General features: G+C 40.3%; 1 protein-coding gene across 1 annotated transcript in view; it reads left to right on the top strand.

The window, feature by feature from the left end:
- Positions 1-12,619, top strand: part of TNXB (tenascin XB) — a 78,504-nt gene that overhangs the window by 15,171 nt on the left and 50,714 nt on the right. The window contains 4 exon segments of the mRNA XM_072431773.1: positions 2,577-2,806; positions 8,453-10,735; positions 11,509-11,633; positions 12,329-12,479. Coding sequence (XP_072287874.1) covers positions 2,605-2,806; positions 8,453-10,735; positions 11,509-11,633; positions 12,329-12,479 — 2,761 coding nt within the window. The 5' untranslated portion in view covers positions 2,577-2,604.

Here is a 12,619-nt window from a genome sequence, read left to right as displayed (position 1 = left end):
CGATTTCTTCTTTGCCAAGAAAAGTCTCTTTTAAAAAAGCTTTGCAACAGAAAGCAATGGACTGATTTTTGTTCACTGAATTCTAATTAGCGGTCTATAAAACTTAAAAAGACTAATAAATGAATAACTGTTTATTGCATAAAGCCGTGTAGCATCTTCTGACCTCCCGAAGAAGAGGTAAGTAGCCACAAGCCTATAGGCTGCAGAAGAAATAAAGTGACATCTCGCTGAATAGACACTGGACATATAAAAATGTTCTTTGTGCTCCAAGAGGAATATTGCTTTATGGGCTTAAAGAAGTGCGTCTGCTGTTCCAGTGTTGGATATACATCCATGGGTGAATGGAAAGGTCAGGCTAGGATAGGTAATAATTAAACAATCTGAATTCTGTCAGAATTTATACCCTTTAAAGGCTCCATTGATATTTGGATAACTCTATCTATGTAATTAGAAATACACATTCACACACTCACAATAATATGCTTTCACATTTACCATTCATCAGTTCCTCATAGGTTTCCCCCAGAAATTGCACCATATTTACCATTTTTTTCTACACATTTGTATCCTTTTTATGATTTTGCTAAACAACACATGGACATCATTTTGCCAATTTGCATCCATCGCAGAAACCACCTTTAATGTGGAGAACCCCTTTCATTACAATATTAATGAATATAAGTGTTTCCAGCTATTTCTTGGCTGATCTTCCGGATGTTAATTGATTCACTGTGACTTTCCAGTTCCACGTCATTCCTGCCTAGATATCAAGTGATAATCAAATAGAATTAGGAATGAACCATGAGAATGCAGAAACATTAGACCTCGTAATTCACTCTTTATGTTACATTGGTGCACAATGATTACATATCCAGTCATAATGACATTCTAGTAAGTCCATCTGGAGCTTACAACATTTCGTCATGAGAGGTACGAAGTTTAAATTTATATTGTGGAATTTGCTCTATAAAAAGAAGGATGTTTAGGTTTTTGGCTGGATGTACTTTGTATTTACATGAAGTCAGTTTTAATTGTTGTCTAATGATGTGATGCTGTGCGGGGTCTCTAGCAGGGGGGAACTCTACACGGTCCTCGAGCAAGGCTTGATTGGGAGACCTTGTCAGAGATCTCCCTGGGGGCAGACACAGATTGTTTGCAGGCTTTGTGCTGATATTGTGCAGGCTATAACAAACATATGGATTTCATACAACTCAAGTGCTCTAATTGATGGTAATCATCCTCTTCTTCTTCTTCTTCCCCTTCAACTGTTACGTCCATGGCTCTCTCACCTGTCTCTACTTATCCATGTATGTGGTTCCCTCTTCTTTCCTCTCCAATTTGATTGCCTCATTTCTTATTCCCTTCCAACTCTTTTCTCATTCCCTCTGTCACTATTTCTCACGCTCTGCTTTTATGAGTCTATCAGTTCTATACTATGACACAGCTAGAACTCCAATTCCAAATTTTCTTCTTTCCTGTTCTTCCATTTTTAGCTTTTTTCTTTAACTTATCTTCAGTTCCCATTCTTCTAGCCTTCTAACTAATCCTCTCTTCAATTTCCCACTCCACCTCTTCTCACTTTCCCACTCCATCACCACCCCACTCCATTCCACTCCACCTTACCACCCCACTTACCTCCACCATACCTCTCCCTACCACCCCACTTCACCTCTCATCACCTTCCTATTCCCCCTCTTCTATCTTTCACACTCCACCTCTCCAAATTCAACTTTCCACTCTATTCTGTCCTCATTTTTCCATTCCACCTCATCTCCCCTCTGCATGTTTCTATATCTTCCCAATTGACATCTCTCCCCCTCCTAATTCCACCTTCTTACCTTCCCCCTCCATCTGTCCTCACCTTCCCACTCTCTCTTCACCTTCCCACTCCAACTCTTCTCACTGTTCTGATCAACTACTCCTTACCTTCCTACTCCACCTCTTCTATTCTTCCCATTCCACCTCTCCTCGCATTCCTTTGCATTTGTCCTCTCCTACCTACTCGACCTCTATTTATCTTTCCACTCCACCTGTCTTCACCTTCTCACTTGACCTCTTCTCACCCTCCACCTCAACTTTCCTTTCTGCTCCTCTACCTCCCACTCCCCTTCTCTTATTTCCACTATATCTCCCTTCTACTTTCCACTCCAAAGGAAAATATCAAATTGGATTGTATGCTTTCACTGAATTCAAGTGTGCACTGCATATATGCACCAACTTTTGAAGTCCCCACTGGGAAATAAATACTGCGCATATTAAAAAATCATACTGAACTGCATGCTTTCTTCAGATTCACTGTATAGACTGGAAAATATCACACTGGATATTACAAATATTACCATGGATTTGCAGTGTGCAGTGACAAATCACTCCTACGTCTTGTTTTTCCCAGGTTCTTCTCCAACTTCCCACCATTTTCTCTTCCCTGCATCCCTCATGTCTTCCCCTATATATCTTGATCTTTGCATTTTCTTCCCATCTTTTCGATCTTCTTCATCCTAATATTTCTTTGTTTTTTGTTCAGTGTGTTTCATCGACTTTCTCATAACCTATGTATCTTCTTCATTTCTTCACAGGTGATTCACTTTTTCTCCAATCCCAATTATGATGTCCCTCCTTGGATTGTCCCTCACAATCCTCTTGTTGGTGGGATCACTCTCTGCTGCTCCCACCACCCAGCCACAGTGCCCAGAGGCAGAGGGAATCCGGCATCTGCTGAAACGCCTGGCCATTCTGGAAAAGTTGGTGAGGGACATAAAGGGACAATGCTCAACACCCTGCTGTGGCAATGTGCAGAGTGGTGCTGGTAAGTGAGAAGATATCTTTATCACTAATGGTCAAGATTCTAAATTACCAAGGCTTCATAATCAATCCCTACTTTGAGCAGGTGGCTGCACTTCTGCAGACCTCTTTGATATAGAGATAGGGTGGGAGAAAGTTGTTTCTAGTCCAAATTGGGAGAGAAGCCCAAGGTGACATTGCCGGTCCTCCATTGTACCGTGAGTACATTTTGTCACTGAAGGACTGTGTTCTGCTGGTGGATCAACTGATAAAAAAAGCAAAATAGCGTGATATATATTTTCATTTTGGCCCTGATTTTAGATAAGCTTTAAATTCTTTTGAATAAGTAGATTTTTATCCAGTGGCTACAGGAACATGCTTGGAGGGCCCCCATGGGGCTTCTGAGTAACCAGCAGATCATCATTGTTCCATATGAGGTTTTCCAGTCCTATGTAATGGTAATACAGCTAAAGCATTACAGAGCATTACATGACCCAAACCAATGTATAAAATTACATTATCATTAGACATTACAGCACACATCTTACAGGAGTATAGACAGAGCTGCTGTAATATTTAGGGTGGTGTGCATTTTTCAAAGGCCTTTCCTAATGGAAACATTTTTTAAAATGGAATATTTCCATTCCACCAGTTATCTGTCACCCTCCCTTGCATCCACCCCCTCCCAAAACTATCTGGTTATGGTCTTTTAAATAATTTTTGTAGAACTATTGCTTAAACAGAAGATAATAACTACCACCCTTAATGTCCAGAGGGTGTAATCTTTATGATAGTAGACAAAGAGATAAAATTATTCCATTATGCCTCTTTGGCCAACTATACGTCCAGCATGCCTGGTTTATAGCACATACGCACACTAGTATTATAGCTTATCCAACTTTTATACAGATGTTCCAGCCTAATATTTTTTACCAGTGTAAGTTAAGAACAAAAGCCAACGGATAGCTCACTCAGTCACAAGTGTCAGACCTATGGGTAATGGAGAAGTTAGTCCGCACCTCCCAACGCCAATACACACTGTGCAGAGTGGTACCGGTAAGTCATATCATTTTGCCAGCTTTATTAAATGTTTCAATACGTAATAATGATGTGACAAATCCAGGCATCAGAGGGGAAATTTTAATTCTGCTTTTAAGACAAAAGATATTCAACGTTTAGTGCAATGCATTTGAAATATTCAATATTTATTGTTCCCAATTTTCAGTAGTTGTCCAAAATTTAGGCAGAAAGTAAAGTATTTGGCTTGCATGTCTATCATGCTAATTGATACTGCTTTGCTAATAAAAATTGTTTACAGAACTCAATAGTTACGGCTCTAAATATACATACAAATGAATGAAAGTGAGGAGTCTCCCTTCCCCTTTCCATATTTACAATTCTGCAGACTTTCAACAAGAGAGAAAGAGTCTGAGAAAGAGTCTGATTGCAAATGCTTTCTGTTCTGTAACTTTTTAAAGAAGCTCTGTGTCATAGATGCACTTTGTATGTGCTTGCAAAAACAAGATTTATATAAAGAATAAAAAGTATATAAGACATCAGGTAAAACTTCTAAAAATTGTTCCTACAACTAAAAATGATCGAAAAGATTTTGTAAACTTTGAAAGCTTCTGAAGATGCTTACAACTGTCATCCCTCAAATCTCCTGCTTCCCCATTCTCCAATGGGAGAAATGACAAGTCTTCTGTAAGATTAATGTTGATCCCACAGAGGTGATGACCCTTTCCCTGTTCATATTAGCAGCATCATATGTCTAATTGCTAAACACATACCAAAAAATGAAGTTGTAGTGGAATAAAGGGTAGGTAAGGATATGATATTGCAGAGACCAACATTTAAAATGGACTTGTTCCTTAGCCCTGCATAGACAAAGCACATGTTCACTTTAATGATATAGGATAATTAAACAAAAAATGTCTCTCAAAATCTCCTGCCATTTACAATTTTATTACAAAATCCACAAAAGTGATTACTTCTTTGTCATTCTGTACTCCCTGCAAATAAAAGAAACAGTTTTAAACTCAAACTCTTTTTTTCTAATTTCCAAAAAGATTTCTCATCAGTTTAAAATAAACAAGCTTAAGTTCCATTATTGATCATGCATTTCTCATAGAAAAGTCAATGTAATGTTTGTACTAATGCGCTAAATACTTTTTAAGCACCCTTGGAAATATAAGTATGGGTTATATTTTTTGTATTGTGTTTTTACCCAAATATACCTGCAGTGTCATGTGGTGTCATTTCAGAATTTAACACAGCAGAGAGAAATCTCATTGGACTGGGGTGACATAACTTTGACATATACAATACTAAGGTCTCTTCCGCCTTCACTAGTCTAAATAGTGGTCCTTTTAATTCCGAGTCTTGATTTAAGAGAGGCATAATACACATCTGTAGAGTACAGTGTTGTGCTTTATATAGATGTTTTTGTTTTTTTTTAATTATAGTAGGATAAAATGGGACCATAAATTGCCCTATTCTGCACGATATACTCACCTTATCCAGGACGTCTCCTCGGGGAGCAAAGGCGCCAAACCTGCACCCAAACATAACTCTAAACCCATGTTATCCTTCCAGGCTATGTTAGTGTAGTATTATTTCCCATCTACAGTCGCTGCAAAAACAAAAAAGAAAATCCAGGTAAACAGCTAGTTATTACTGTGTGCTGCCTATGTCCGACCATCTCTTTGAAGATCCGAAAAAGCCAGCCAGAGACTTAATTCAAAAGTCTGATTAGCCAGCGGCTATGGAACCAACATACCAAAGACCTTTTATACAAGAACAGAAGTGCATTTTTCATTTCCCTTGATGTCTTATAAAGTTTGTCGGGATCTTTCTAATTGGGTAGCCACCTAGTATTTAGGCTGTGCCAGAGATATTATCTGCCATTGGAGTGTGTGGAATGGTAATTATTTGCTGGATTAGAATGAAGGCGCACATAACCAGGTGCTTTTGTCTTTAAAATATTTGCCCGTTAGATGCATTGATAAAGAGACGCTGATAGTTCTTTTTCAGGATGGAAATGGGGGTGGGGGTTACTTCATTTTTGGCAAAGGTGACTTCAAATCTCTCTGTTCCCTCTAGAGACATAAAATTGCTGTTTATCCAGATCCACTGACTGTAGAAATACTCTCTGTAACTGGCTCAGTTTCAGGGCTTTTTTTTCTGTGGGAGTAGAAGATAAAAACATGTTGCAAAATCTGTGCCAGCTTTAAATAGTTTAAACAGTTTAGGGATTTATTTAGGATCGTTTATACAGTTAGCCTTCGGTCTTACTTTAATGCATTTGGTCCAGCAAATTCAAGGTCTTAAAGGGCAACTCCAGGTTCTTCATGTAAGTCTGCGTCAGGGAGCCTCCAATGCAGTATAATAAAAATAGTCAGCACAACTTGTTTTATAAAGCTGAACTACTGCTAGCTATTCAATGGCCTGGATAAATGAAAACATTTTCAGACATTTAGTTCAACTTTAATCTTGGTTTTAAGTAAACAAGATTACTAGAAAGATTGTTTCCAGCAAAGAAAATGTATCATGTGCCTTATGAATCGAAGAATAAAAGGGAACACATTGTGCTGCAATTTATGGTTTAAACAACTTTGTAACAATTTGTTTGCATTTGTTTTATTCATACAAATGTAGCACTAAATACCTTAATCTGCTCAATTTTTATTGTGAAAACTTCGCACTCTACTACCTGGCAAACTCAAATATGTGCCCACACCTTCAATTATATCTCCTATTGTCAATACCAGGGGTGTTCAACTCCAGTCCTTGCTGGGGTAAAACAGGCCAAGATTTTTTTATAAACAGGTCATTTCTTGACTTTTTGTAAACCTTACTAAGTTTACTGCGGCTTGTTAGAGAAATTCTAAAAATATATTCAGACCCTGGTTATTGAGCACTGGAGTTAAACAATACTACATATAAGAGATTTGGGGATGCTTCTATCACATCATAGGACTATGGACCAGGGGGTATACAGGGAGTGAAGGGGAATGACAAACCACCATGGTACTCAGGCCAAGGCAGACCAATGATAGTAGAAGCTGACCATTAGGCATAAGGTTAGATGATTAAGTAAAGCTATGTACACCCATCAGTTTATTGTTGCCCAAGAATAATAGTTGTGCTCGTCCTGTACAAATGCCAGATTTTTGCCTAACAGTCGCTCAGTGCCATTCATCAATTAAGCAAATTCTTATGGATGAAACCATAGAAGGGTGCAACTTGCTAGTTCTCCACCCTCCCCTCTCCATAGTAGTTGTAGTTACTGAATAAAGACTTTTCTACCTTTATACGTATTAGTACCACATTTGCTTTATGTCAATGGATTGGCACCAGGGCATTGCCAGTCTCCAAGGCAGTGTTTCTCAACCAAGATTTCATGGAACCCTGGGGTTCCTCCAGAGGTTGCTAGGGATTCCTTAAACGATGAGCAGTTTGTGACTCTCAGGTCCGTTTAAGTCACACCAATGATCTTTTTGGCTATCTGTAAGGGTGACATTCCTCCCAAAGGCCAGCAATGTAATTGACCACCAGGTCAATGAACTGTGAGCTGTGGATATAGTATTTATAGCAATGGTTCCCTAAGACTGGAAAGTTATTTCAGTGGCCCCCCATGTCTAAGCATTGCTCTAGATTTTAGAAGCAGCTGAACTTTTTGAGAACAGGTAGATAATTACTATCAGGTTCAGATACCTTGTAAATCTTTATTTTGTCTGATGGTTTCTAGATGAGCCTCTGTACTGCATTTGGAATCATTATGAGAATTAAATGACATAAGAGAACTAAGATGTCAGAGAAAATGAATATTTCTCCAGCCAGGGTTCCAAATGTTGAGTCTAACACAAAGATTTCTGTGATCATAAGTTGCTTTAATGGAAAAATAACATTTATTGTTGCTACCCGTTTTTCCACCATGGGAAAAGTTGAAGTGATCCAACATTTAGCAAAGATTTTGGCTAGCACCATAAGCCCTCTGTAAATTAGAATTAGGTCATCATTCATCAGAGTTTTTCCAAAAAGCTGAACTCCTTGCAGATATAGAAGACACAAATTTATGCAGCTCTTCATGTATTAATACAGCTTTTGTAAATTTATTTTTAATAAATGAATAATCCAATTTTATTAGACTCAGTATTAGTCTCTCCCAATTCAATGTGCAGAATGCTGTACAAGTGTTAACAATTAACTTTCTTATAGGCTCAGAGGACAAAGTGTCAAAGAGATGAGAACAGAGGCACTGCTTCTCCCATGACTGTCCAATCATGAGTTAAGGGAGAGAGAAGAATATGTATTGACATAACTATAAAACAGCTCCTTTATTCCATCTATTTATTTAGCTGTTGGCTTGGGTTTCAGGTTTAATACCCAACTCCAGCTAATTTTTTTTTTTAGGCTTGGCTAGAGATGGGAAAGGATAGAACACCTAACACATACCTCTCTTCTATGTTTGGCTGATTGTCACCAGGACAAAAAGTGAAGAACATACCTCCAATGGGGACACAGACATAATAAAACAGAGAACATTTGACATTGTACCACTATTGTAGGCAAAAAGAAGGTTATGGCTACTGGTATGGCTTGATTTTTCCATACCTATTGTAATATAGTGCATATATGGTAATCCTATATTCTTTTTGTTTTTTTTCAGATGACCCTTCCAGTCTCAAGCCCCCTGCCTGTCCCCCCAGACCTGATGACTGCCCAGGGGGCTGTGGAGGTGATGCAAGAGGTACTTGTGTTGATGGGCAGTGCCAGTGCAAAGAAGGCTTCATGGGGGACAAATGCCAGCTGAAGACCTGCCCTGAGGATTGCAATGACCAGGGTCGATGCAAAAACGGACGTTGCATCTGCTTTGAAGGATATTCTGGCATGTCATGCGGCATTAAAACTTGTGCAAACAATTGTCACAATCATGGGCAGTGCCAAGATGGAGTTTGCATTTGCGACCCTGGATTTGCAGATGAGGACTGCAGCTCCCGAGTCTGCCCCAGAAATTGTCTCAACCGGGGAAGATGCGAAAATGGACTTTGCATTTGCTATCCAGGATACGCAGGGGTGGACTGCGGCTCTGCAAGCTGCCCTAATAACTGCAATGAGCGGGGTGACTGTGAAGATGGAGTTTGTGTGTGTGACACGGGTTTTACTGGACCAGACTGTGGCTCCAGAAGCTGCCTCCATGACTGTAATGACAATGGCAAATGCATTGATGGGGTCTGCATCTGTAACCCAGGGTATTCTGGGGAGGATTGTGGGTATCAGGGTTGTCCTGAAGATTGTAACGAGCAGGGTCAGTGCATTTCTGGCACATGTGTGTGTGATGCTGGATTTGTTGGGCCAGACTGTGGCACCAGAATCTGTTCGCCAGAATGCGAGAGACGCGGCCGGTGTGAGGATGGTGAGTGCATCTGTAACCCAGGATTCACAGGGCCGGATTGTGAGATCAGAACTTGCCCCAATGACTGCCACAATCAAGGCAGATGTGATGATGGGAAGTGCATATGTGATTCTGGCTACACAGGGCCAGACTGTGGAATTAAGGCCTGTCCCAACAAATGCAACAACCGGGGCCGATGTCAAAATGGCATTTGCATGTGCAACCCTGGATTTACAGGGCCAGATTGTGGGTCTAAAGCATGCCCTAAAAATTGTAGTGGAAATGGGCAATGCATCAATGGCAAATGTATTTGTAATCCTGGATTTATTGGCCCAGTGTGTGGGACCCGATCTTGTCCTGCTGACTGTTCCAACCATGGCCGCTGTGTTAGGGGAACTTGTGTCTGCTCGCCTGGGTACACAGGAGTAGATTGTAGTGTCAGGACTTGCCCTAATAATTGCCACAACCAAGGTGGGTGTGAAGGAGGGGTATGTTTTTGTGAACCCGGATTTAATGGTCTGGATTGTGGCACCAAGAGATGCCCCAATGACTGTTACGACCGGGGCCACTGTGAGGATGGCATATGTGTCTGAGATTATGGGTTTACCGGGCAAGACTGCGGGTCTAGAACCTGCCCCAATGACTGCTATGACCGGGGACACTGTAAAAATGGGTTCTGTGTTTGTGATGCTGGATATAAAGGAGAGGACTGCGGCATCAGAACTTGCCCCAAAGAATGCCACCAACGAGGACGATGTGAGGATGGGGTGTGTGTATGTGATTTTGGGTACACTGGTTTAGATTGTAGTTCTAGAACCTGCCCAAACAATTGTTATGACCGTGGCAAGTGCGAAGATGGTCAATGCATCTGTGAAGGTGGATATAGCGGTCAAGACTGTGCTGTCAAAACATGTCCTAAAAATTGCAATGATCATGGCACCTGTGATGATGGGAAGTGTGTTTGTTATTCTGGATACACAGGTCTGGATTGTGGATCCAGAACTTGCCCCAATGACTGTAATGATCATGGCCAGTGTGAAGATGGCCTCTGCATATGTGATTCTGGATATACGGACATAGACTGTGGTCTGAGAACCTGTCTGAATGACTGTCAGAACCAAGGACAATGTGACGACGGTGTATGCATCTGTAATCCTGGCTACACAGGCCAAGATTGTAGTGAGAGTACTTGTCCAGAAGATTGCCATAACCATGGAAGGTGTGAAAATGGGAAATGTGTCTGTGATCCTGGCTACGTTGGTTTGGACTGCGGGTCTCAAGCTTGCCCAAAAAACTGCCATGTCCATGGACAATGCCAAGACGGAGTCTGTATCTGTAACTCTGGTTTTACAGGGCCTGACTGTTCATCCAAAGCCTGTCCTAAAAATTGTAACAACAATGGGCAGTGTGTAAATGGAAAATGTGTCTGTGATGCTGGTTTTACCGGGCCAGTGTGTGGGGCAAGAACCTGTCCAGAGAACTGCAGAGGTCGCGGCAAATGTGTGAACGGGGTGTGCACATGTAAGAAGGGCTACACCGGCCCAGACTGCTCAATGGGTGAGTCTTGGAACTTTAACTAGTTTTAAAAATAGTGTAAAAATAAGCTTAAATATGCTTCTGTCCTAGAGTTTCTTCCAGTGGTTCCTCTCTCCAACATCTTTTTCTCAAAATCAATTGAAAAGTTCTCTCTTTCCCCCAGCAGCTCTTAGTATGACCCTGAACAACACTGGTCAGTGGCCCCAAACACCTCATGCACCACATCTCCATCTTTCCTGGAAAACCCTGATTCTCCTGTTATCAAAATAATAATTTAATCAGCAACTCCTTCCCAAATGGGTGCTAAACTTGCCTATTGGTGGTCAAACAAATACATTTGACACAAAAGGCTCCCTTTCTTGCTAGAACCAGGTGCCTTCATGGCAACAGATTACTTACAACCATCACTCAGATGGAAGAATCAGAATCTTGAATTTTCTAGCATGTCTAGCTCATGGATCTATATTCCCCCCTACCCTCTTTTCTATAAATTGCCCTAATTTTAAAGGGGCACTACATTATATTTTCAAAATACATTATGTCATTTGTTGTTACTGACTGCAAAAAAATCATTACTTAGCATAAAGTCCCAAGCAACACACCTTGGAATATGTGCCATCTACTACTTTGCACCCCTGGCCAATAACTTTTACTTAATATTATTGGATGATCCCATGTGCAGTGCAGTTTTTTGCTGGTCCTAAATATATGAGCCATTTGCCACTGAATCATTTACAAAGGAAGGTGCAATTTACTGTTCTCTGAGTTTTTCTGAGTTATCCTTTGTTTTATAGAGGTTGTAGACATGGTTGCTGTTACTGGCCTTCAAGTGATATCACAAGAAGAATCCACTATCACCCTGGAGTGGGATCAGCCACAGGCTGCCCCTGATTCATATGAGATCTCTTTCAAAACTAAGGTATGCACGAAAACAAAAACAAATATTCTATTGATTAAATCTCAGTCATTACTGTCTTCATAGTAAATCATTACCTGGGAGTGCCTCAAGGGCTTTTTGTGGTACCAAGTTATTATGCACCACTTTACAGAACCATTTCATATCACTTTTCTTTTCCTGTGCAGTTTGTAATCCCTTACCCTGCCCCTGAGGAACTAAGAGTTCCTTATCCTGCACCTAAGAAGTTTACAATCTCTTACCCTGCCTCTAGACAACACAATTCCTGTTCTGCCTTCAAGGAACTTTACAGTTCTGTAAATGGCACCTGAGAATTAAACCGTTCGTACCTCCATCATATAAACACACATTCTCTTTCTCCATAGCCATTGTATAGCTTTGTTTGCCTACACAAACTAGATTCATTGTGATTATGTATTTTGGCAAAAAGCAGTAGTCTACACTTGAATTTCTCCTGGCATCCATGAGTTTCAAAGAATGGGTGAAGAAAAAAGATTCACTGTAATCTTTAAATCTGATTGATTGCTATGCATTTCTGCAGTACAAATAATAAAACCTGAGCATTTACAGATAAAATATGCAGTTTTGAGCTGTACAGATTGCACTGGTGCATGCAACTGCAGGGAGTCTGGCTTGAGATATATATATACATATATATATATATATATTTATATTTACTTTTTTTCCCTGCTATACAGAAGGAAAATGGCGTTATAAGCACCACAATTGAGGGCTCATTGATCACGTACCATCAGACCGGGCTGGCTCCTGGTGAAGAATATATTATAAACATTCAACCTCGCAAAGGTTCAACATTAGGACCGGAAACATCAATAACTGCCAATACAAGTAAGTGCATATATGGCCTTCTATGCTATCAAAACCAAAATACTGTCTCTTCCACTGTGCCATTATGTTAAAATAAACTTTAATCCATGGCATGACTCTGGACATAAATGCAGACTCGTATGCTAACTTCTAACAGGCAG

This window comes from Pyxicephalus adspersus, chromosome Z (assembly GCF_032062135.1).
Source record: "Pyxicephalus adspersus chromosome Z, UCB_Pads_2.0, whole genome shotgun sequence".
Taxonomy (NCBI): Eukaryota; Metazoa; Chordata; class Amphibia; order Anura; family Pyxicephalidae; genus Pyxicephalus; species Pyxicephalus adspersus.
This window is presented reverse-complemented; position numbering and strand designations above follow the sequence as displayed.